Source organism: Coturnix japonica, unplaced genomic scaffold, assembly GCF_054131305.1.
Source record: "Coturnix japonica strain WE unplaced genomic scaffold, WE-NBRP24 Scf098, whole genome shotgun sequence".
Taxonomy (NCBI): domain Eukaryota; kingdom Metazoa; phylum Chordata; class Aves; order Galliformes; family Phasianidae; genus Coturnix; species Coturnix japonica.
In genome coordinates, this window is record NW_028189001.1 from 159,187 (window position 1) to 185,500 (window position 26,314).

The 26,314-nt window shown below is 52.8% G+C and overlaps 1 protein-coding gene and 1 long non-coding RNA gene across 13 annotated transcripts; both read left to right on the top strand.

Moving 5' to 3' along the window:
• Positions 1-2,768: 2,768 nt before the first annotated feature.
• LOC107307348 (uncharacterized) lies at positions 2,769-10,341 on the top strand. Of its 7 annotated transcripts, none has more exons than XR_014941672.1 (5): positions 2,769-2,918; positions 4,925-5,057; positions 6,063-6,195; positions 6,639-6,661; positions 7,833-10,341. It is a non-coding gene; the product is annotated as an uncharacterized LOC107307348 (long non-coding RNA). The 7 variants fall into 7 exon arrangements; XR_014941669.1 differs by lacking the exon at positions 6,639-6,661 and adding an exon at positions 7,208-7,230; XR_014941668.1 differs by lacking the exons at positions 6,639-6,661; positions 7,833-10,341 and adding an exon at positions 7,208-7,277.
• A 1,388-nt stretch (positions 10,342-11,729) lies between these two features.
• On the top strand, positions 11,730-22,103 carry RPS19 (ribosomal protein S19). Of its 6 annotated transcripts, XM_085534776.1 has the most exons (6): positions 11,730-11,758; positions 12,569-12,639; positions 15,287-15,387; positions 17,106-17,289; positions 18,425-18,479; positions 22,042-22,103. In XM_085534776.1, exons 2-6 carry the CDS (start codon positions 12,569-12,571, stop codon positions 22,066-22,068), a joined length of 438 nt encoding a protein of 145 aa, XP_085390902.1. In that variant the 5' UTR covers positions 11,730-11,758; the 3' UTR covers positions 22,069-22,103. The 6 variants fall into 6 exon arrangements, with proteins under 6 accessions (XP_085390902.1, XP_085390903.1, XP_085390905.1 ...); XM_085534777.1 differs by lacking the exons at positions 17,106-17,289; positions 18,425-18,479; positions 22,042-22,103 and adding an exon at positions 16,787-17,037; XM_085534779.1 differs by lacking the exons at positions 17,106-17,289; positions 18,425-18,479; positions 22,042-22,103 and adding an exon at positions 16,477-16,715.
• The last annotated feature ends 4,211 nt before the right edge of the window (positions 22,104-26,314 follow it).

Sequence of the window (26,314 nt, forward strand, 5' to 3'; positions counted from 1 at the left end):
GTCTCTATGGAGGGGGTCCTATAGGGTGCTAAATGGGGGGGGGTCTATTTGGGGGGGGTCCATTGGGGGGGCTCTATTATGGGAGTAAATGGGGGGGGGTCTCTATTATGGGGGGGGGTCTCTATGGGAGGGGTCTCTATAGGGTGTTAAATGGGGGGGGGTCCATAAGTGAGTGGGGGGGGTGTTAATATGGGGGTAAATGGGGGGGGGTCTATTGGGGGGGGTCTCTATTGGGGGGCTCTATTATAGGAATAAATGGGGGGGTCTATTATGGGGGGAGTCTCTATAGGGTGTTAAATGGGGGGGGGCTATTATGGGGGTAAATAGGGGGGGTCTCTATGGGGTGTTAAATGGGGGGGGTCTCTATGGGGGGGGTTTTATTTGGGGGGCTCTATTATAGGGGTAAATGGGGGGGGTCTGCATTGGGGGGGGACCTGGGGGGTCTCTATTATGGGGGTAAATGGGGGTCTGCATTGGGGGGGGTCTCTATTGGGGGGCTCTCTATGGGGTGTTAAATGGGGGGGGGGTCTATTGAGGGGGGACCTGGGGGTGTCTATGGGGGGGGTCTTTCATGGGGGGGGGTCCATTGGGAGTCTATTATGGGGGGTCTCTATGGGGGGGGTCTCTATAGGGTGTTAAATGGGGAGGGTCTCTATGGTGGGGTCTCTATGGGGTGTTAAATGGGGGGGGTCTCCTATGGGGGGGAGTCTCTATTGGGGGGGTCTGTATGGGGTGTTAAATGGGGGGAGTCTCTATTGGGGGAGTCTCTATGGGGGGGATCCATTGGGGGGCTCTATTATGGGGGTAAATGGGGGGGTCTCTATGGGGGGAGGTCTCTATAGGGTGTTAAATGGGGGGGGGTCTATTGGGGGGGGACCTGGGGGGTCTCTATGGGGGGGGTCTTTCATGGGGGGGTCCATTGGGGGGCTCTATTATGGGGGTAAATGGGGGGGTCTCTATGGGGGGTCCTCAGCCCCCCCCCCCCCCCATATCTCCTTTAGGGGGTCTCCCCCCCACATAACCCTATTGAGGTCCTTATGGGGTTACCCCATATTCCCCCCATAGGGTCCTATCAGAGGTGGACTTTGAGGATCCCTTAGGGGGTCTCCCCCCCATATAACCCTATGGGGGGGTCCTTTAGGGGGTCTCCACCCCCATATCTCCCTATGGGGGGGTCCTTATTGGGGTCCCTATGGGGTGTCCTTATGGGTTTCCCTATATTCCCCCCCATAGGTCCTATCAGAGGTGGACTTTGAGGATCCCTTAGGGGTCCTTTAGGGGGTCTTCCCTGCCCCATATCTCCCTATGGGGGGGTCCCTATGGGGGTCCTTATGGGGTTACCCCATATAACCCCCATAGGGTCCTATCAGAGGTGGACTTTGAGGATCCCTTAGGGGTCTCCCCCCCCATATAACCCTATGGGGGGGTCCTTTAGGGGGTCTCCCCCCCCATATAACCTATGGGGGGGGTCCTTATGGGGTTACCCCATATAACCCCTATAGGGTCCTATCAGAGGTGGACTTTGAGGATCCCTTAGGGGGTCCTTAGGGGTCTCCCCCCCATATAACCCTATGGGGGGGTCCCTATGGGGGTCCTTATGGGGTTACCCTATATTCCCCCCATAGGGTCCTATCAGAGGGGACTTTGAGGATCCCTTAGGGGGTCTCCCCCCCATATCTCCCTATGGGGGGTCCTTATGGGGTCCTTATGGGGTTACCCCATATTCCCCCCCATAGGGTCCTATCAGAGGTGGACTTTGAGGATCCCTTAGGGGGTCTCCCCCCCATATAACCCTATGGGGGGTCCTTATGGGGGTCCTTATGGGGTTCCCTATATTCCCCCCCATAGGGTCCTATCAGAGGTGGACTTTGAGGATCCATTAAGGGGGTCCTTATTGGGGTCCTTATGGGGTCCCTATGGGGGTCCTTATGGTGTTCCCTATATAAACCCCCTATAGGGTCCTATCAGAGGTGGACTTTGAGGATCCCTTAGGGGGTCCTTTAGGGGGTCTCTCCCCCATATCTCCCTATGGGGGTCCTTATTGGGGTCTCCCCCCCATATAACCCTATGGGGGGTCCTTATGGGGTTACCCCATATAACCCCTGTAGGGTCCTATCAGAGGTGGACTTTGAGGATCCCTTAGGGGGTCTCCCCCCATATCTCCCTATGGGGGGGGTCCTTATTGGGGCCCCTGCCCCATATCTCCTATGGGGGGTCCTTATTGGGGTCCCTATGGGGGTCCCTATGGGGTCCTTATGGGGTTACCCTATATTCCGCCCCATAGGGTCCTATCAGAGGTGGACTTTGAGGATCCCTTAGGGGGTCTCCCCCCCCATATAACCCTATGGGGGGGTCCTTTAGGGGGTCTCCCCCCATATAACCCTATGGGGGGTCCTTTAGGGGGTCTCCCCCCATATAACCCTATGGGGGGGTCCTTATTGTGGTCCTATTGGGGTCCTTATGGGGTTACCCTATATTCCCCCTATAGGGTCCTATCAGAGGTGGACTTTGAGGATCCCTTAGGGGTCCTTATTGGGGTCTCCCTGCCCCATATCTCCCTATGGTGGGGTCCTTATTGGGGTCTCCCTGCCCCATATCTCCCTATGGGGGGGTCCCTATGGGGTCCTTATGGGGTTACCCCATATTCTGCCCCATAGGGTCCTATCAGAGGTGGACTTTGAGGATCCCTTATTGGGGTCCCTATTGGGGTCCTTATGGGGTTCCCTATTGGGGTCCTTATGGGGTTACCCCATATTCCCCCCATAGGTCCTATCAGAGGTGGACTTTGAGGAGCGCTTTGCGGGAGCTGCCCGAGTTCCGGCCCGAGGAGGTGCTGCCCTCCCCCACCCTGCAGGCACTGGCCACATCCCCAAGGGCCATATTGGGGTCCTATAGGAAGAAGAGGAAGAACTCCACTGGTATATGGGTTTATATGGGGGATATGGGGTTATATGGGAATATATGGGGGGATATGGGGTTATATGGGGGGATATGGGGTTATATGGGGGATATGGGGTTATATAGGGGGATATGGGGTTATATAGGGGGGATATGGGGTTATATGGGGGGATAGGGGGGGTATAGAGGCACCCTGCAGGCACTGGCCACCTCACCACGGGCCATATTGGGGTCCTATAGGAAGAAGAGGAAGAACTCCACTGGTATATGGGTTATATGGGGGAATATGGGGTATATAGGGGTTATATGGGGGGATATGGGGTTATATGGGGGGGATATAGGGTTATATGGGGGGATATGGGGTTATATGGGAGGATATGGAGTTATAGGGGGGGATATGGGGTTATATGGGGTTATATGGGGGGTATATGGGGTTATATGGGGGGATATGGGGGGTCTATAGGGGTATATGGGGTCCTCAAGGGCCATATTGGGGTCCTATAGGAAGAAGAGGAAGAACTCCACTGGTATATGGGGTTATAGGGGGTTATATGGGGGGTCTATAGGGAATATATGGGGTTATATGGGGGATATGGGGTTATATGGTGGGTTATAGGGGGTATATGGGGTCCACAAGGGCCATATTGGGGTCCTATAGGAAGAAGAGGAAGAACTTCCACTGGTATATGGGGTTATATGGGGGTATATGGGGGGTATATGGGGTTATATGGGGTTATATGGGAATATTGGGGTTATATGGGGTTATATGGGGGGATATAGGGTTATATGGGGGTATAGGGGGGGATATGTGTTATATGGGTTATATGGGGTTATATGGGGGGGATATGTGGTTATATGGGGTTATATGGGGGGTATATGGGGGTATAGGGGGGGGATATGGGGGTTATATGGGGTTATATGGGGGGATATGGGGTTATATGGGGGTATAGGGGGGGATATGGAGTTATAAGGGGGGTATATGTGGGGATATGGGGTTATATGGGGGGATATGGGGTTATAGGGGGGGATATGGGGGAAATGGGGTTATATGGGGGGACATAGGGTTATATAGGGTTATAGGGGGGATATGGGGTTATATGGGGTTATGTAGGGGGTTATATGGGGTCCCCACGGGCCATATTGGGGTCCTATAGGAAGAAGAGGAAGAACTCCCACTGGTATATGGGTTATATGGGGTTATATGGGGATATAAGGGGGATATATGGGGTTATATGGGGTTATATGGGGGGGATATGGGGTTTATAGGGTTATGGGGGGGATATGGGTTATATGGGGTTATATGGGGTTATATGGGGTTATATGGGGGATATGGAATTATATGGGGGGATATGGGGTTATATGGGGGGATATGGGGTTATAGGGGGGGATATGGGGGGATATGGGGTTATATGGGGGGTTATATGGGGGGGATATGGGGTTATATGGGGGGTATATGGGGTTATGAAGGGGGTTATATGGGGTCCCCACGGGCCATATTGGGGTCCTATAGGAAGAAGAGGAAGAACTCCACTGGTATATGGGTTTATATGGGGTTATATGGGGTTATATGGGGGGGATATGGGGTTATATAGGGTTATATGGGGGGGATATGGGGTTATATGGGGGGTTATGGGGTTATATGGGGGGATATGGGGGTCTATAGGGGTTATATGGGGTCGTCAAGGGCCATATTGGGGTCCTATAAGAAGAAGAGGAAGAACTCCACTGGTATATGGGGTTATATGGGGCTATATAGGGTATATGGGGTCTATGGGGTTATATGGGGGATATAGGGGGTAATATGGGGTTATATAGAGTTATATGGGGTTATATGGGGGATATGGGGTTATATGGGGTTATAGGGGGTATATGGGGGATATGGGGTCAATATGGAGGGGTATAGGGGTTCATATAGGGTCTATGGGGGGTATAGGAAGCTATGTAGGGGTTCTATGGGTTTCTCTGTGTGCTCTATGGGGCTCTGTAGGGTTCTGTATATAACGTATATACCCTTTATGTTCCATAGACCTGGATTCCTCCGAAGACGCCTCGTCCCCAAAGCGCAAATTGCGCCGTCGCTCGAGTTGCAGCTCAGAGCCCCAGCACCCCAAAAAGCGGCCACAAGTGTGAGGGGGACGTGTTCACCTTCGACAGGGCCGGTACGGGACCCATAACCTCCCTTAGACCCCCACATCCCCCCATAGAACCCCATAACCCCCATATAACCCCATATCCCCCCCATATAACCTATATCCCCCCATATAACCCCATTATACCCCATCTATCCCCCCATATCCCCCCATATCCCCCCACATATCCCCCCCATATCCCCCATATAACCCCATTATCCCCCATATAACCCCATTATACCCCATATAACCCTATATCCCCCCATATACCCCATTATACCCCATTATCCCCCCATATACCCCCATATCCCCCCATATAACCCCGTATAACCCCATATCCCCCCATATAACCCCATATAACCCCATTATACCCCCATATAACCCCATTATACCCCATATAACCCTATATGCCCCCAGTATCCCCCCATATCCCCCCATATAACCCCATATCCCCCCATATCCCCCCATATCCCCCCATATAACCCTATATCCCCCCATTACCCCCCATATAACCCCATATCCCCCCCATATCCCCCCCATATCCCCCATATCCCTCCATATCCCCCCATTACCCCCCCATATAACCCCATATCCCCCCAGATCCCCCCATATCCCCCCATATAACCCTATATCCCCCCATTACCCCCCCATATAACCCCATATCCCCCCCATATCCCCCCCATATCCCCCCATATCCCTCCATATCCCCCATTACCCCCCCCATATAACCCCATATCCCCCCCATATCCCCCCATATCCCCCCATATAACCCATATCCCCCCATATAACCCCATATCCCCCCATATAACCCCATTACCCCCCATATAACCCCATATCCCCCCATATAACCCCATATATCCCCCATATAACCCCATATCCCCCATATAACCCCATATATCCCCCATATAACCCCATATCCCCCCATATCCCCCCATATAACCCCATATAACCCCATATCCCCCATATAACCCCATATATCCCCCATATAACCCCATATCCCCCCATATCCCCCCATATTCCCCCATTACCCCCCAGGTTCGGAGGCCGCCGACGTTCTGGGTGAGCTGGAGTTTGACAAGGTCCCGTTATTCGTCCCTTCGTCGCACGTTGGATCAACGCCGGGCGCTCGTCATGCAGCTCTTCCAGGAGCACGGCTTCTTCCCATCGGGTACTGACCCCATAGGGACCCATAGCGACCCATAGAGACCCATAGAGACCCATAGAGACCCATAGAGACCCATAGAGACCCATAGGGACCCATAGCGACCCATAGAGACCCATAGAGACCCCATAGGGACCCTATAGAACCCCATAGATCCTAATGAACCCTATAGAACCCAATAGCCCCCCCATATCATGCAGCTCTTCCAGGAGCACGGCTTCTTCCCATCCGGTACTGACCCCATAGGACCCCATAAACCCCCATATCCCCTCATATCCCCCCATATAACCCCCTATCCCCCCCTATCTCCCCATAGAGCCCCATACAGACCCCATATCCCCCCATATCTGCCCCATATAACCCCATATAACCCCATATCCCCCCATATAACCCCCTATCTCCCCATATCCCCCCATATAACCCATATCTCCCCCTATCTCCCCCCATAGCTCAGGCCACAGCCGCGTTCCAGGCCCGCTTTGCGGACATCTTCCCCACCATTACCCCATAGAGCCCCATAGGGACCCCATATCCCCCCATATAACCCCATATAACCCCCTATCCCCCCCAATAACCCCATACAGACCCCATATAACCCCCCATCTCCCCATAGAGCCCCATACAGACACCATATCCCCCCATATCTGTCCCCTATCCCCCCCTATCCCCCCATATAACCCATATCTCCCCCTATCTCCCCATAATAACCCCATATAACCCATATCTCCCCCTATCTCCCCCCATAGCTCAGGCCACAGCTGCGTTCCAGGCCCACTTTGCGGACATCTTCCCCACCATTACCCCATATAACCCCATATCCCCCCCTATCTCCCCATATAACCCCATATAACCCCCTATCTCCCCATATAACCCCATATCCCCCCCTATCTCCCCATATAACCCCATATCCCCCCCATATCCCCCCATATAACCCATATCCTCCCCTATCTGCCCCCTATCCCCCCCTATCCCCCCATATAACCCCATATAACCCATATCCCCCCTATCTCCCCCATAGCTCAGGCCACGGCTGCGTTCCAGGCCCGCTTTGCGGACATCTTCCCCACCATTACCCCATAGAGCCCCATAGGGACCCCATATCCTCCCATATAACCCCCTATAACCCCTATCCCCCCCATCTCCCCATAGAGCCCCATACAGACCCCATATAACCCCCTATCCCCCCATATCTGCCCCCTATAACCCCCTTTCCCCCCAGTAACCCCATACAGACCCCATATAACCCCCTATCTCCCCATAGAGCCCCATACAGACCCCATATTTCCCCATATCTGCCCCCTATCCCCCCATATAACCCCATATAACCCCCTATCCCCTATATAACCCCATACAGACCCCATATTCCCCCCTATCTCCCCATATAACCCTATATCCCCCCCATATAACCCCATATAACCCATATCTCCCCCTCTCTCCCCATATCCCCCCATATCCCCCCCTATCCCCCCATATAACCCATATCTCCCCATATAACCCCATATCCCCCCTATATAACCCCATATCCCCCCATATAACCCCATATCCCCCCTATATAACCCCATATAACCCCATATCCCCCCATATCCCCCCATATAACCCCCTATCTCTCTCTCCCCCATAGCTCAGGCACGGCGGCGTTCCAGGCCCGCTTTGCGGACATCTTCCCGACCAAGGTCTGCCTGCAGCTGAAGATCCGTGAGGTCCGTCAGAAGATCATGCAGGCGGCCGCCCCCCCCCGACTCCGCCCCACAACCCCCGACCCGCCCCCCAACCCCCTGAATCCGCCCCACAACCCACAGACCCACAACCTCCCCCCCCCCCACCTCCTCCCCCTCCCCCCCCTTTACCCGCCCCCCCCCTTGACTCCGCCCCCTCCCACGAAGCCCCGCCCTCTCCCGGTGGGGGAGGGGCCGCACGCTGAGCTCTGATATATAAGGAAGGGGGGTGGTGTCACGTGATTTTCATAATGAGATGCTAATGAGATTCGGAAGCGACCAATGGCTGCGCTGTGGATTTCAATGGGGGCCAATAGGGGAGGGGGCGGGGCTACGATAAGCCACGCCCATTTGGTGGGGGGTGAGGGACTCAGGCTCCGCCCAGTTCCTTATATGGTAGGAGTGGGGTTGTTAGGCTCCGCCCATTGCCCTTATATGGTAGCATGGGGGCGGGGTTATATCAGGCTCCTCCCCATTTACCTTATATGGTAATATTAAGGCGGGTAATCTCAGGCTCCGCCCACTTCCCTTATATGGTAGTGTGGGGGGCGGGGTTATATAGGCCACGCCCACTCACTTATATGGATGGGGGCAGGGTTGTGTCAGGCTCCGCCCACTCCCTTATATGGCAGAATGGGGGCGGGGTTCTATTAGGCCACGCCCACACGTGGCCCCGCCCTCTCCCGGTGGGGGAGGGGTCGCCCGCTGAGCTCCGCTATATAAGGGGGGGGGGGGTGTCACGTGATTTCATAATGAGATGCTAATGAGATTCGAAAGCGACCTATGGCTGCACTGCGGATTTCAATGGGGAAAGGGGGCGGGGTTACGGCAAGCCACGCCCATTAGGTGGGATGAGGGACTCAGGCTCCACCCACTTCCTTATATGGTAGGGGTGGGGCTGTTAGGCTCCGCCCATTGCCCTTATATGGTAATGTGGGGGCAGGGTTATCTCAGGCCACGCCCACTTTCCTTATATGGAATATTGGGGGTGGGGTTGTGTCGGGCTCCGCCCACTCCCTTATATGGCAGAATGGGGGCGGGGTTCTATTAGGCCACGCCCACACGAAGCCCCGCCCTCTCCCGGTAAGGGAGGGGCTGCCCGCTGAGCTCTGCTATATAAGGGGGGGGGGGGGTGTCACGTGATTTTCATAATGAGATGCTAATGAGATTCGGAAGCGACCAATGGCTGCGCTGTGGATTTCAATGGGGGCCAATGGGGGAGGGGGCGGGGCTACGGCAAGCCACGCCCATTAGGTGGAATGAGGTGCTCAGGCTCCGCCCACTTCCTTATATGGTAGAAGTGGGGCTGTTAGGCTCCGCCCACCATCCTTATATGGTAATGTGGGGGCGGGGTTATCTCGGGCCACGCCCACTTTCCTTATATGGAAGATTGGGGGTGGGGTTATGTCGGGCTCCGCCCACTCCCTTATATGGCAGAATGGGGGCGGGGTTCTATTAGGCCACGCCCACACAAAGCCCCGCCCTCTCCCGGTGGGGGAGGGGCCGCCCGCTGAGCTCCGCTATATAAGGGGGGGGGGGGGGTGTCACGTGATTTTCATAATGAGATGCTAATGAGATTCGGAACCGACCAATGGCTGCGCTGTGGATTTCAATGGGGGCCAATAGGGGAGGGGGCGGGGCTACGGCAAGCCACGCCCATTTGGTGGAATGAGGTGCTCAGGCTCCGCCCACTTCCTTATATGGTAGGAGTGGGGTTGTTAGGCTCCGCCCATTGCCCTTGTATGGTAATGTGGGGGCGGGGTTATCTCAGGCCACGCCCATTTTCCTTATATGGAATATTGGGGGTGGGGTTGTGTCAGGCTCCGCCCACTCCCTTATATGGCAGAATGGGGGTGGGGTTCTATTAGGCCACGCCCACACGAGGCCCCGCCCTCTCCCGGTGGGGGAGGGGCCGCCCACTGAGCTCCGCTATATAAGGGGGGGGGGGGGGTGTCACGTGATTTTCATAATGAGATGCTAATGAGATTCGGAAGCGACCAGTGGCTGCGCTGTGGATTTCAATGGGGGAGGGGGCGGGGCTACGGCAAGCCACGCCCATTAGGTGGGATGAGGGGCTCAGGCTCCGCCCACTTCCTTATATGGTAGGAGTGGGGCTGTTAGGCTCCGCCCATTGCCCTTGTATGGTAATGTGGGGGCGGGGTTATCTCGGGCCACGCCCACTTTCCTTATATGGAAGATTGGGGGCTGGGTTATCTCAGGCCACGCCCACTCACTTATATGGATGGGGGCAGGGTTGTGTCAGGCTCCGCCCACTCCCTTATATGGCAGAATGGGGGCAGGGTTCTATTAGGCCACGCCCACACGAGGCCCCGCCCTCTCGCGGTGGGGGAGGGGCCGCCCGCTGAGCTCCGCTATATAAGGGGGGGGGGGTGTCACGTGATTTTCATAATGAGATGCTAATGAGATTCGGAAGCGACCAATGGCTGCGCTGTGGATTTCAATAAGGGCCAATGGGGGGGGGGGGGGGGGGGGCGGGGCTACGGCAAGCCACGCCCATTAGGTAGGATGAGGGCTCAGGCTCCGCCCACTTCCTTATATGGTAGGGGTGGGGTTGTTAGGCTCCGCCCATTGCCCTTATATGGTAATACGGTGGGCGGTGTTGTCTCAGGCCACGCCCACTCCCTTATATGGATGGGGTGGGTTTGTTAGGCTCCGCCCACTCCCCTTATATGGTAATATGGGGGTGGTGTTGTCTCAGGCTCCGCCCACTCCCTTATATGGTAATATGGGAATGGGGTTATCTTACGCTCCGCAGATTGCCCTTATATGGTAATATGGGGGCGGGGTTATATCAGGCCACGCCCACTCCCCCTTATATGGTAAAATGTGTGCGATGATTTCTCAGGCCACGCCCACTTCCTTATATGGTAGGGTCGGGTTTATCAGGCTCCGCCCATTTTCCCTTATATGGTAATATAAGGGCGGGATTAACCCAGGCTCCGTCCGTTGCCCTTATATGGTAATATAGGGGCGGGGATGTATTAGGCCACGCCCACTTCCTTATATGGTGGTGGTTGGTTATCAGGCCACGCCCACTCCCTTATATGGTATTGTGGGGGCATTGTTGTCTCAGGCTCCGCCCACTTCCCTTATATGGGAGATTGGGGGCGGGGCTCTATTAGGCCACGCCCACACGAAGCCCCGCCCATTGGTGCGCTGTGTGTGTATGCAAATTGGGGGGCGGGGTAATGTAAGGCCACGCCCCTTTGAAGGCCCCGCCCACTTCCCGGTGTCACGTGATGGTGGGGGTGGGGCTTAATGAGGCCACGCCCCTTTTGAGACACCCCCCCCCCTCCCGCAGGGAAAATATGGCGGCAATATATGTCCAAATTGGCTTAAAATCCCCCAAAATGGGCCTAAAATCGCCCAAATTGGCCTAAAATCCCCAAATTGGCCTTAAAATCCCCCAAATTGGCCTAAAATCCCCCATTTTTTCTATGAACTGGTGCAAAATGAGCTCCGAAACGCTCTTCGCCCGCAATCCCGTCCCGCAGCCAATCACAGCGCGCGTTCCATCCGCCTCACATCCCGGCCGCCAATCGCCGCGCGGCTTTCAATTGTCTCCACGCGCAGCCAATCAGCAGCGAGCTGCACTGTGGTGGGCGGGGCCACAGGGCGCTTCCGGCGTGATGACGTCATACGCTCAAAGCGCCCCCTAGCGGCGCCTCACCGGAAGGCACCGCCACCTTCCCGCCCATCTCCGCGCTGATTGGCTGAGCGAAATCTCGCGGTTGGTGATTGGGTGAGAGAAGCATCGCGAGAGCTCGAGCCGTGCGGCTTTCCCTGGGCGGCCCCGTGTTCATTCTCTTCTCGGTTCGGCGCGAAGGAGCGAGGTGAGCGGAGCGGCCGGACCGGAAGTAGGCCGCAAAACCGGGAACGGACCGGAAACGGGGCTTACAATGGGGGCAGAACCGGGAATAAGGGCCCGAATCGGGACCGGGCCGGAACCGGGACTTAAAGACGGGACCGAACCGGGAATAAGGTTGCAAAACTGGGCTAGAAACGGGAGCAGGCCTCAGAACCGGGACCGAACCGGGACCAGGCCTCAAAGCCGGGTTCGGATCGGGACTAAGGCCTCAAAACCGGGCCGGAACCGGGAGCAGGCCTCAAAATGGGGTCAGAACCGGGCCCGAACCGGAACTAGGCCTCGGAACAGGGTCCGAACCGGGACTAAGGTCTCAGAACCGGGCCCGAACCGGAACCGGGCCTTAAAATGGGGTCGGAACTGGGCCCAGGCCTCATTACCGGGTCGGTACCGGGACTAGGCCTTAAAGCTCGGCCAGAACTGGAACCAGGCCTCACAACCGGATCGGAACCGGGATTAAGGCCTCAGAACCGGGCTGGAACCGGAACCAGGCCTTAAAGCCGGGACCGAACCGGGCCCAGGCCTCATAACCGGGCTGGAACCGGAACCAGGCCTTAAAGCACGGTCGGAACCGGGCCCAGGCTTCATAACCGGGCCTAGGCCTCATAGACAGGCCGGAACCGGAACCAGGCCTCAGAACCGGGCCTAGGCCTCATAGTGAGGCCGGAACCAGGCCCAGACCTGGGGGAGGGGGGGGGGTCTATGGACCCCGGAAGCGGAAGTGGGGTCGTTGTGTGGGTCGGGGGTAGTTCCGGTCCGTGACGTGTTTCCGGTTCAGATGCCCGGGGTGACGGTGAAGGACGTGAACCAGCAGGAGTTCGTCAGGGCGCTGGCGGCCTTCCTAAAGAAGTGAGAGATGGGATAGGGGATCTATGGGGCCTATGGGGTCTATGGGGCTGGGGGGGGCTATGGGGCCTATGGGGGGATCTATGGGGTCTATGGGGCAGGGGGGGGGCTATGGGGCCTATGGGGCAGGGGGGGGGCTATGGGGCCTATGGGGGAATATATGGGGGTCTATGGGGCAGGGGGGGGGCTATGGGGCTCCTATAGGGGGGGCTATAAGGTTGGGGGGGTCCTATGGGGCTGGGGGGATCTATGGGGCAGGGGGGGGGCTATGGGGCCTATGGGGGAATATATGGGGGTCCTATGGGGCTTCTATAGGGGGGGCTATAAGGTTGGGGGGGGTCCTATGGGGCTGGAGGGATTCTATGGGGCAGGGGGGGGCTATGGGGCCTATGGGGCTCCTATAGGGGGGGCTATAAGGTTGGGGGGGGTCCTATGGGGCTGGAGGGGGACTATGGGGCAGGGGGGGTCTCTTATGGGGCCGGGGGTGTCTATGGGGTTGGGAGGTGTCCTATGGGGCTGGAGGGATTCTATGGGGGTGGGACTATGGGGGGGTTATGGGGTTGGGGGGGTCTATGGGGCAGGGGGGGGCTATGGGGCCTATGGGGGAATATATGGGGGTCTATGGGGCCCATGGAGATGGAGGGGGCTCCTATGGGGTTGGGGGGGGCTATGGGGTGGAGGGTTATGGGGGTTATGGGGCTGGGAGGGGCTCCTATGGGGTTGGTGGGGAAGCTATGGGGCTGGAGGGGGCTCCTGTGGGGTTGGTGGGGCTATGGGGTTGGAGGAGGGCTCCTATGGGGCCAAGGGGGTCTGTGGGGATGGAGGCGGCTCCTATGGGGCTGGAGGGGTCTATGAGGCCAGGGGGGTCTATGGGGCTGGAGGTTGGCTCCTATGGGGTTAGGGGGGAAGCTATGGGGCCAGGGGGGGGTCTATGGGGCTGGGGGGGCTATGGGGTTGGGGGGGGTCCTATGAGGTGGAGGGTTATGGGGCTGGGGGAAGCTATGGGGTGGGGGGAAAGCTATGGGGTGGAGGGTTATGGGGTTGGGGGGCTCTATGGGGTCTATGGGGCTGGAGGGGGGCTATAGTGTTGGGGGGGTCTATAGGGTTGGGGAGGGCTATGGGGCTGGGGGGTCCTATGAGGTGGAGGGTTATGGGGCTGGAGGGGCTATGGGAGCTATGGGACTGGGGGGGGTATTATGGGAGTTATGGGGCCAGGGGTTCTATGGGGGCTGTGGGGCTGGGGTGGACTCCTATGTGAACTATGGGGCTGGACGCTTATGGGGTGTCTATGGGTTACTTATGGGGTATCACTATCTATGGGTCCCTTATGGGGTCTCAGTATTTATGGGGTCACTTATGGGGTGTCTATGGGTCACTTATGGGATCACTTATGGGGTATTTATGGGGTGTCTATGGGTCACTTATGGGGTCACTTATGGGGTCTCTATGGGTCACTTATGGGGTGTCTATGGGTCACTTATGGGGTGTCTATGGGTCTCTATGGGGTCTCACTATCTATGGGGTATTTATGGGGTGTCTATGGGTCACTTATGGGGTGTCTATGGGTCTCTATGGGGTCTCACTATCTATGGGGTATTTATGGGGTGTCTATGGGTCACTTATGGGGTGTCTATGGGTCACTTATGGGGTTTCTATGGGGTCTCACTATCTATGGGGTGTCTATGGGGTATTTATGGGGTTTCTATGGGGTCTCACTATCTATGGGGTGTCTATGGGTCACTTATGGGGTGTCTATGGGTCACTTATGGGGTGTCTATGGGTCACTTATGGGGTGTCTATGGGGTGTCTATGGGTCACTTATGGGGTGTCTATGGGTCACTTATGGGGTGTCTATGGGTCACTTATGGGGTCTCTATGGGTCACTTATGGGGTGTCTATGGGTCTCTATGGGGTTTCTATGGGTCACTTATGGGGTATTTATGGGGTCACTTATGGGGTGTCTATGGGTCTCTATGGGGTTTCTGTGGGGTATTTATGGGGTCTCTATGGGGTCTCACTATCTATGGGGTGTCTATGGGTCACTTATGGGGTGTCTATGGGTCACTTATGGGGTGTCTATGGGTCACTTATGGGGTCACTTATGGGGTGTCTATGGGTCACTTATGGGGTGTCTATGGGTCTCTATGGGGTGTCTATGGGTCACTTATGGGGTCACTTATGGGGTGTCTATGGGGTCACTTATGGGGTATTTATGGGGTCACTTATGGGGTCTCTGTGGGTCACTTATGGGGTGTCTATGGGTCACTTATGGGGTGTCTATGGGTTACTTATGGGGTGTCTATGGGTCACTTATGGGGTCTCTATGGGTCTCTATGGGGTGTCTATGGGTCTCTATGGGGTGTCTATGGGTCTCTATGGGGTCTCTATGGGTCACTTATGGGGCAGTTATAGGGTATTTATGGGGTCACTTATGGGGTGTCTATGGGTCACTTATGGGGTGTCTATGGGTCACTTATGGGGTCTCAGTATTTATGGGGTCACTTATGGGGTGTCTATGGGTCTCTATGGGGTGTCTATGGGTCACTTATGGGGTCTCAGTATTTATGGGGTCACTTATGGGGTCTCTATGGGTCTCTATGGGGTATTTATGGGGTCACTTATGGGGTGTCTGTGGGTCTCTATGGGGCAGGTCGGGGAAGCTGAAGGTCCCCGAGTGGGTGGACACGGTGAAGTTGGCCAAGCACAAGGAGCTGGCGCCGTATGATGAGAACTGGTTCTACACCAGGGCGGGTGAGAGTCCGTTAATTAACGCTAATTAACATCATTTGCATAATTAATGAGCCCATAGTTAGCATAATGAACGAGCCCCAGCCTCCACCACCCGCCATCTTTACCTTCATGGGGGGGTTAAGTGCCATCATTCATGACCCCCAACCCCCATAATGACCCCCCAGCCCCCTTAATTAGCATCTAATTAACATCTAATTATCACCTAATTAACATAATATGTTAATTAACCCCCCAGCCTCCACCGCCCACCATCTTTACCTTCATGGGGGGATTAAGAGACTTCATAACCCCCATAATGACCCCCCGGTCCCCTTAATTAGCATCTAATTAACATCTAATTATCATCTAATTAACATAATATGTTAATTAACCCCCCAGCCTCCACCGCCCGCCATCTTTACCTTCGTGGGGTGGTTAAGAACCTCCTCCATTAATGACCCCCAACCCCCCTAATGACCCCCTAATTAACCCTAATTAACATCTAATTAACATGATGTGCTAATTAACCTCCCAGCCTCCACTGCCCGCCATCTTTACCTTTATGGGGGAGTTAAGAGCCTTCAGTCATGACCCCCAACCCCCATAATGACCCCCTAATTAACATCTAATTAACATCTAATTAACATGATATGCTAATTAACCCCCAGCTTCCACCGCCCGCCATCATTACCTTAATGGGGTGGTTAAGAGACTCCATTAACGACCCCCAACCCCAATAATGACCCCCTAATTAACATCTAATTAACATCTAATTAACATGATATGCTAATTACCCCCCAGCCTCCACCGCCCGCCATCTTTACCTGCGCGGTGGGGCCGGGGTGGGCTCCATGACCAAGATCTATGGGGGCCGTCAGCGCAATGAATGCCCCATAACCCCCCTAATTACCATCTAATTACCATCTAATTACCATATTATGCTAATTACCCCCCAGCCTCCACCGCCCGCCATCTTTACCTGCGCGGTGGGGCGGGGGTGGGCTCCATGACCAAGATCTATGGGGGCTGTCAGCGCAATGACCCCAATGAATGCCCCATAACTCCCCCTAATTACCATCTAATTACCATATTATGCTAATTACCCCCCAGCCTCCACCGCCCGCCATCTTTACCTTCGCGGCGGTGCCGGGGTGGGCTCCATGACCAAGATCTATGGGGGCCGTCAGCGCAATGAATGCCCCATAACCCCCCTAATTACCATCTAATTACCATCTAATTACCATATTATGCTAATTACCCCCCAGCCTCCACCGCCCGCCATCTTTACCTGCGCGGTGGGGCCGGGGTGGGCTCCATGACCAAGATCTATGGGGGCCGTCAGCGCAATGAATGCCCCATAACCCCTCTAATTACCATCTAATTACCATCTAATTACCATATTATGCTAATTACCCCCCAGCCTCCACCGCCCGCCATCTTTACCTTCGCGGTGGGGCGGGGGTGGGCTCCATGACCAAGATCTATGGGGGCCGTCAGCGCAATGACCCCAATGAATGCCCCATAACCCCCCTAATTACCATCTAATTACCATCTAATTACCATATTATGCTAATTACCCCCCAGCCTCCACCGCCCGCCATCTTTACCTGCGCGGTGGGGCCGGGGTGGGCTCCATGACCAAGATCTATGGGGGCCGTCAGCGCAATGAATGCCCCATAACCCCTCTAATTACCATCTAATTACCATCTAATTACCATATTATGCTAATTACCCCCCAGCCTCCACCGCCCGCCATCTTTACCTTCGCGGTGGGGCGGGGGTGGGCTCCATGACCAAGATCTATGGGGGCCGTCAGCGCAATGGGGTCCTGAGGAGCCATTTCAGCCGGGGGTCCCAGAGCGTCGCCAGGAGGGTCCTGCAGGCGCTCGAGGGGCTCAAGATGGTCGAGAAGGACCAGGATGGGTAAATGGGGGGGGGCTTCATATGGGGGGGGGGTCATGGAAGGGCTCAAGATGGTCGAGAAGGACCAGGATGGGTAAATAGGGGGGGGGGGGTTAATATGGGGGGGGGGGGGGCTTTATTTGGGGGGGGTCCAGGATGGGTATATGGTGGAGGGGGGAGCGGGGGCTTCATATATGGGGTGGGGGGTCCATGTTGGGTATATGGGGGGGCTCTTAATATGGGGGGGGCCAGATTGGGTATATGGGGGGGGGGGGTCTTTATAAGGGGGCGGGTATTAATATGGGGGGGGTCCAGGATGGGTTTATATGGGTGGGGGGGGCTTCAGATGGGGGGGTCTTAATATGGGGGGGGGGTTTAATTGGGGGGGGTCCAGGATGGGTATATGGGGGTGGGATTTATATGGGGGGGGTATGGGGGGCTTTATATGGGGGGGGGGTCTTTAATTGGGGGGGGTATTACTATGTGGGGGGGTCCAGGTTGGGTATATGGGGGAAGGGGCTTAATATGGGGGGGGTCTAGGATGGGTAAATGGGGGGGGGTTTAATATGGGGGGGGTCCAGGATGGGTTTATATGGGGGGGGGCTTTATATGGGGGTGGGTATTTATATGGGGGGGGTCTTAATATGGGTATATATGGGGAGGCTTTATATAGGGGGGGATCCAGGATGGGTATATGGGGGGGGGGGGGGCGCTTTATATGAGTGGGGGTCTTAATATGGGGGGGGGGGGCTTTATATGGGGGGGGGGCTTTATATGGGTGGGGGTCTTAATATGGGGGGGGTCTTAATATGGGGGGGGCTTTATATGAGTGGGGGTCTTAATATGGGGGGGGGCTTTATATGAGTGGGGGTCTTAATATGGGGGGGGCTTTATATGAGTGGGGGTCTTAATATGGGGGGGGGGGCTTTATATGAGTGGGGGTCTTAATATGGTGGGGGGTCTTAATATGGGGGGGGTCTTAATATGGGGGGGGGGCTTTATATGGGGGGGGTCCAGGTTGGGTATATGGGGGGGGGGGCTTTATATGGGGGGGGGCTTCATATGGGGGGGTTCCAGGTTGGGTATATGGGGGGGTCTTAATGGGGTCATTTTTGGGTCAATTTTGGGTGATTTTGGGTCATTTTTTCTCTTGCAGGGGCCGCAAATTGACCCCACAGGGACAGCGCGACTTGGACCGAATCGCTGGGCAGGTGGGAGCAGTTTTGGGGCTAAATCCCACAGTTTTGGGGCATTTTGGGGTGGGTTTGAGGCCATTTTGGGGTCATTTCGGGTCCTTTTGGGTCATTTTAAAGGGATTTTGGGTCTTTTTGGGGGTCATTTCAGGTCATTTTAGGGTCTTTTTGGGTCATTTAGGGGCATCTTGGGGTCATTTGAGGTTGGTTTGGGGGGGATTTTGGGTCAATTTTGGGGGATTTGGGGTCATTATGGGGTCTTTTGGGGGTATTTTTGGGGTCATTTGGGGGGATTTTGGGTCATTTTGGGGTCCTTTTGGGTCATTTTGGGTCCTTTTAAGGTCCTTTTTGGGGTCATTTAGGGGCCTTTTGGGGTCAGTTTGGGGGGATTTGGGGTTATTTGAAGGGGTTTTGGGGTCGTTTTGGGTCAATTTGGGGTATTTTGGGGTCTTTTGGGGTCATTTTGGGGTCTTTTGGGATGTTTTTTGGGTCATTTGGGGGGATTTTGGGTCATTTTGGGGTGTTCAGGGGGATTTTAGGGACCTTTTGGGTCATTTAGGGTCCTTTTAAGGTCATTTTTGGGGTCATTTAGGGTCCTTTTGGGGTCAGTTTGGGGGGATTTGGGGTCAGTTTGGGGTTATTATGGTATTTTGGGTCATTTTGGGGGGATTTTGGGTTATTTGAAGGGGTTTTGGGGTCGTTTTGGGTCAATTTGGGGTCATTTGGGGGGGATTTGGGGTCATTCTGGGGTCTTTTGGGGTATTTTTGGGGTCATTTGGGGGGATTTTGGGTCATTTTGGGGTGTTCAGGGGGATTTTGGGGTCCTTTTGGGTCATTTAGGGTCTTTTTAAGGTCATTTTTGGGGTCATTTAGGGGCCTTTTGGGGTCAGTTTGGGGGGATTTGGGGTCATTTTGGCGTTATTATGGTATTTTGGGGTCCATTTTGGGGGGATTTGGGGTTATTTGAAGGGGGTTTTGGGGTTGTTTTGGGTCATTTGGGGGGGATTTGGGGTCTTTTGGGGTCATTATGGGGTCTTTTGGGGTATTTTTTGGGGTCATTTGGGGGGATTTTGGGTCATTTTGGGGTGTTCAGGGGGATTTTGGGGTCCTTTTGGGTCATTTAGGGTCCTTTTAAGGTCATTTTTGGGGTCATTTAGGGTCTTTTTGGGGTCAGTTTGGGGGGATTTGGGGTCAGTTTGGGGTTATGGTATTTTGGGGGGATTTGGGGTTTGAAGGGGGCTTTGGGGTCGTTTTGGGTCAATTTGGGGTCATTATGGGGTCTTTGGGGTATTTTTGGGGTCATTTGGGGGGATTTTGGGTCATTTTGGGGTGTTCAGGGGGATTTTGGGGTCCTTTTGGGTCATTTAGGGTCTTTTTAAGGTCATTTTTGGGGTCATTTAGGGTCCTTTTGGGGTCAGTTTGGGGTTATTATGGTATTTTTGGGTCATTTTGGGGGGATTTGGGGTTATTTGAAGGGGGTTTTGGGGTCATTATGGGGTCTTTTGGGGTATTTTTGGGGTCATTTGGGGGGATTTTGGGTCATTTTGGGGTGTTCAGGGGGATTTTGGGGTCCTTTTGGGTCATTTAGGGTCCTTTTAAGGTCCTTTTTGGGGTCATTTCGGGTCCTTTTGGGTCATTTTAAGGGGATTTTGGGTCTTTTTGGGGGTCATTTCAGGTCATTTTTGGGGCATTTTGGGGCATTTTGGGGTCATTTGAGGTTGGTTTGGGGGGGATTTTGGGTCAATTTTGGGGAATTTGGGGTCAATTTTGGGTCAATTTTGGGGGATTTTGGGCCAATTTTGGGGTCAATTTTGGGTCAATTTTGGGTCAATTTTGGGGGATTTTGGGTCAATTTTGGGGGATTTTGGGTCAGTTTTGGGGGATTTGGGGTCAATTTTGGGGGATTTTGAGTCAATTTTAGGTTAATTTTGGGGTCATTTAGGGTCAATTTTGGGGAATTTGGGGTCAATTTTGGGTCAATTTTGGGGGATTTTGGGTCAATTTTGGGGGATTTTGGGTCCATTTTGGGGGATTTTGGGTCCATTTTGGGGGATTTTGGGGCAATTTGGGGTCAATTTGGGGGGTCAATTTTGGGTCAATTTTGGGGGATTTGGGGTCAATTTTGGGGGATTTTGGGTCATTTTTGGGTCAATTTTGGGGGATTTTGGGTCAATTTTGGGTCAATTTTGGGGGATTTGGGGTCAATTTTGGGGGATTTGGGGTCAATTTTGGGTCAATTTTGGGGGATTTGGGGTCAATTTTGGGGGATTTTGAGTCATTTTTGGGAGATTTTGGGTCAATTTTTGGGGATTTGGGGTCAATTTTTGTGGTCAATTTTTGGGGATTTTGGGTCAATTTTGGGGGATTTTGGGTCAATTTGGGGGATTTTGGGTCAATTTTGGGTCAATTTTGGGGGGTTTGGGGTCAATTTTGGGGGATTTTGAGTCAATTTTGGGGTATTTGGGGTCAATTTTGGGGGATTTTGGGGGATTTTGGTTCAATTTTGGGGGATTTTGGGTCAATTTTGGGGGATTTTAGGTCAATTTTGGGGGATTTGGGGTCAATTTTGGGTCAATTTTGGGGGATTTGGGGTCAATTTTGGGGGATTTTGGGTCAATTTTGGGGGATTTGGGGTCAATTTTGGGGGATTTGGGTCAGTTTTGGGGGATTTTGGTTCAATTTTGGGGGATTTTGGGTCAATTTTGGGGGATTTTGGGTCAATTTTGGGGGATTTTGGGTCAATTTTGGGGGGATTTGGGGTCAATTTTGGGGGATTTTGGGTCAATTTTGGGGGATTTTGGGTCAATTTTGGGGGATTTTGGGTCAATTTGGGGGAATTTTGGGGTCAATTTTGGGGGATTTTGGGTCAATTTTGGGGGATTTTGGGTCAATTTTGGGGGATTTTAGGTCAATTTTGGGTCAATTTGGGTCAATTTTGGTGTCAATTTTGGGGGATTTTAGGTCAATTTTGGGGGATTTTGGGTCAATTTTGGGGGATTTTGGGTCAATTTTGGGGGATTTTGAGTCAATTTTGGGGGATTTTGGGTTAATTTGGGGGGATTTTGGGTTAATTTGGGGGGATTTTGAGTCAATTTTGGGGGATTTTGGATCAATTTTGGGGATTTTGGGTCAATTTTGGGGGATTTGGGGTCAATTTTGGGGGATTTTGGGTCAATTTTGGGGGATTTTAGGTCAATTTTGGGGGATTTTGGGTCATTTTTGGGATCTTTTGGGGCTTTGGGGTCATTTTGGGACTTTAGGGTTATTTTGGGGGCAGATTTGGGGCTTTTTGGCGTCATTTTGGGCTTTTTTGGGGTTATTTTGGGGTCCTTTGGGGTCTTTTTGGGGTCATTATGGGATTTTGGGTTCCTTTTGGGGTCCTTTGGGGTCTTTTATGGGTCATTTTGGGGCCAATTTTGGGTCCATTTGGGCTCATTTTGGGTCATTTTGGGGCCAATTTTGGGTCCATTTGGGCTCATTTTGGGTCATTTTGGGTCCATTTGGGCTCATTTTGGGTCATTTTGGGGCCAATTTTGGGTCTATTTGGGCTCATTTAGGGTCTTTTTGGGTTCTTTTGCAGGTTGCGGCTGCCAGTAAGAAGCATTGAAGGGAGCTGTAATAAAACGGCTTGGAGAGGGAAAAGTGTCATTTTTGAGGGAAAAAGGCCCTAAAATGGGCAATTTGGGGTCAAAAATGGGGATTTTGGGACAAAAAATGGGGATTTTGGGGTCAGAAATGGGGATTTTAGGGGATAAAAATGGAGATTTGGGGCCAAAAATGGGAGATTTGGGGCCTACAATGGGGGATTTGGGCCCAAAAATGGGGCTTTTGGGAGCAAAAAATGGGGATTTGGAGGGTTTAAAATGGAGATTTGGGGCAAAAAATGAGGATTTAGGGGTCAGAAATGGGAGATTTTGGGCAAAAAATGGGGGTTTAGGGGTCAAAAATGGGAATTTTGGGGCAAAAAATGGGGATTTAGGGGTCAAAAATGGGAGATTTGGGGCAAAAAATGGGGGTTTAGGGGTCAAAAATGGGATATTTGGGGCAAAAAATGGGGATTTGGGGGTCAGAAATGGATATTTGGGGCAAAAAATGGGCATTTGGGGGGTTTAAAATGGAGATTTGAGGCAAAAAATGGGGATTTAGGGGCCAAAAATGGGAGATTTGGGGCCTACAATTGGGGATTTGGGCCCAAAAAAGGGGCTTTTGGGGGCAAAAAATGGGGATTTGGGGGGGTTAAAATGGAGATTTGGGGCAAAAAATGGGGATTTAGGGGTCAAAAATGGGAGATTTGGGGCAAAAAATGGGCATTTAGGGGTCAAAAGTGGGAGATTTGGGGCCTACAATTGAGGATTTGGGCCTAAAAATGAGGGTTTTAGGGTCAGAAATGGGGATTTGGGGGCAAAAAGGGGAATTTTGGGGTCAGAAATGGGGGATTTGGGGCTCCATAATGGGGGATTTAAGGCTAAAAATGGGGATTTGGGGACAAAAAAATGGGGGTTTTAATGCATAAAATTTGGGGTTAGGGTCAGAAATGGGGATTTGGGGGGATAAAAATGGAGATTTGGGGCCAAAAATGGGAGATTTGGGGCCTACAATTGAGGATTTGGGCCAAAAATTGGGCTTTTAGGAGCAAAAAATGGGGATTTGGGGCAAAAAATGGAGATTTAGGGGTCAAAAATGGGAGATTTGGGGCAAAAAATGGGGATTTGGGGGTCAGAAATGGAGATTTGGGGCAAAAAATGGGGATTTAGGGGTCAAAAGTGGGAGTTTTGGGGCAAAAAATGGGAGGTTTGGGGTCAAAAATGGGAGATTTGGGGCAAAAAATGGGGATTTAGGGGTCAAAAATGGGAGATTTGGGGCCTACAATTGAGGATTTTGGCCCAAAAATAGAGATTTGGGGCCAAAAATGGGAGATTTGGGGCCTACAATTGAGGATTTGGGCCCCAAAAAGGGGCTTTTGGGAGCAAAAAATGGGGATTTGGGGGCTTTAAAATGGAGATTTGGGGCAAAAAATGGGAATTTAGGGGTCAAAAATGGGAGTTTTGGGGCAAAAAATGGGGATTTGGGGGGTTTAAAATGGAGATTTTGGGCAAAAAATGGGGATTTAGGGGTCAAAAATGGAGATTTGGGGCAAAAAATGGGGATTTAGGGGTCAAAAGTGGGAGATTTGGGGCAAAAAATTGGGGATTTTGGCCCAAAAATGGGGATTTGGGCCTAAAAATGAGGGTTTTAGGGTCAGAAATGGGGATTTTGGGGTCAGAAATGGGAGTTTTGGGGCAAAAAATGGGGATTTGGGGGGTTTAAAATGGAGATTTGGGGCAAAAAATGGCGATTTAGGGGTCAAAAATGGGAGATTTTGGGCCTACAATTGAGGATTTGGGCCCAAAAATGGGGATTTGGGGGGTGCATAATTGGGAATTTGGGCCTAAAAATGGAGATTTGGGGCAAAAATGGGAGATTTTGGGCCTACAATTGGGGATTTGGGCCCAAAAATGGAGATTTGGGGCCAAAAATGGGAGATTTGGGGCCTACAATTGGGGATTTGGGCCCAAAAATGGGGCTTTTGGGAGCAAAAAATGGGGATTTGGGGGGTTTAAAAATGGAGATTTGGGGCAAAAAATGGGGATTTAGGGGTCAAAAATGGGAGATTTGGGGCTTAAAATTGGGGATTTTAGGGTCAGAAATGGGGATTTGGGGGCAAAAAGGGGGATTTTGGGGTCAGAAATGGGGGATTTGGGGATCCATAATGGGGGATTTAAGGCTAAAAATGGGAATTTTGGGGGTAAAAAATGGCGATTTAGGGGTCAAAAATGGGAGTTTTGGGGCAAAAAATGGGGATTTAGGGGTCAAAAATGGGAGATTTGGGGCAAAAAATGGGAATTTTGGGGGCAAAAATGGGAATTTTGGGGCAAAAAATGGGGATTTGGGGCCAAAAATGGGAGATTTGGGGCAAAAAATGGGGATTTAGGGGTCAAAAATGGGAGATTTTGGGCCTAAAAATGAGGGTTTTAGGGTCAGAAATGGGGATTTGGGGGCAAAAAGGGGATTTTGGGTCAGAAATGGGAGATTTGGGGCAAAAAATGGGGATTTAGGGGTGAAAAATGGGAGATTTTGGGCCTACAATTGAGGATTTGGGCCCAAAAATGGGGATTTGGGGTGCATTTTTGGGGGATAAAAATGGAGATTTGGGGCCAAAAATGGGAGATTTGGGGCCTACATTGGGGATTAGGGCCTAAAATAGGGTTTGAGGGCAAAAACTGGGGATTTGGGGGTTTAAAATGGAGATTTGGGGTAAAAATGGGGATTTAGGGGTCAAAAGTGGGAGATTTGGGGCAAAAAATGGGGATTTAGGGGTCAAAAATGGGAGATTTTGGGGCCTACAATTGAGGATTTGGGCCCAAAAATGGGGATTTGGGGGATAAAAATGGAGATTTGGGGCCAAAAATGGGGATTTAGGGGTCAAAAATGGGAGATTTGGGGCAAAAAATGGGGATTTAGGGGTCAAAAGTGGGAAATTTTGGGCCTACAATTGGGGATTTTGGCCCAAAAATGGGGATTTGGGTTTAAAAATGAGGGTTTTAGGGTCAGAAATGGGGATTTGGGGGCAAAAAGGGGGATTTTGGGGTCAGAAATGGGGGATTTGGGGATCCATAATGGGGGATTTAAGGCTAAAAATGGGGATTTTGGGGTCAAAAAGGGGGATTTTAGGCATTTAAAATAGAGATTTGGGGGCTCATAATTGGAGATTTGGGGTCAAAAATAGGAATTTTGGGGCATAAATTGGGTGTTTGGGTCAAAAATGGTGATTTTTTTGGGGGAAATGGGGATTTAGGCCCAAAAATGGGGAATTTGGGTCCAAAAATGGGAATTTTGGGGTCAAAAAATAAGGATTTAGCCCCAAAAATGGGGTTTTCTGCCCCAAAATGGTCCCGGCTGTGAATGGAGCTTTCCTGTCCCACACGGGACACGGCCGCCTCTGATTGGCTGATCCGGTCTGACGGCGCACGCTGATTGGTTCATGCCCAGAAAGGGGCGGGACCTAATTCAAGAGCGGGAACGGCGCTGAGGCGAGCACGCGGCGCCGCCATTTTGTCGACCGCTCCGGCCGAGCTGCGCGCTGATTGGTCGCCCTGCGGCAAACGGCGGCCGCTGATTGGTTGCTTAGCCGCCAGGAGGCGGGGCCGAGCCCAAGGGCGGGAAGAGCGCTGAGGGGGCCGAGCGCGGCCGCCATTTTGTCGCCGCCTTCGAGGCGGAGCGGAGCGGATCCGGGGCTCCGTTGTGTCATCCCGTTTCTCCATTTGGGCCTTTTCTACCCCAAAATCATCGTTTCTCTTCACGCTGACAACAATGAGAGTGAGAATCCCCTTTGACCGTGGAAAAAAAGCCGGTTTTTTACCTCATTTTCCAGTCTAGGAGCCCCCCCCCCCCCCGGTCCCATTGGGCCTCAGGGCCGGCCTAGGCCTCACTATGGTTAATTAAGGGGTTCTCGTTAATGAGCTTAATGGGTTTATTCTCACCCCAGTGTCACATAGTGGGGGCAGAACTGGTCTGTATGGGGACAGGAGACCCATTTTTGGGGCTATTTTCCCTCGTTTTGGGGCTATTTTCCCTCGTTTTGGGGCTATTTTCCCTCGTTTTGGGGTTATTTTCCACTTTTTTGAGGCTCGTTTGCCCCATTTTGGGGCTCTTTTCCACAAATCAGCCCCAAAAAGACTCAAATTTGACCCCAAAAGGCCCCAAAATAACCCCCAAAATGCACAGAAATAGCCCCAAAACAGCCTCAAATGACCCCAAAAAGCCCTAAATAACCCTTTAAAAGCCCCAAATGACCCAAAAAAGCCCCAAATTCA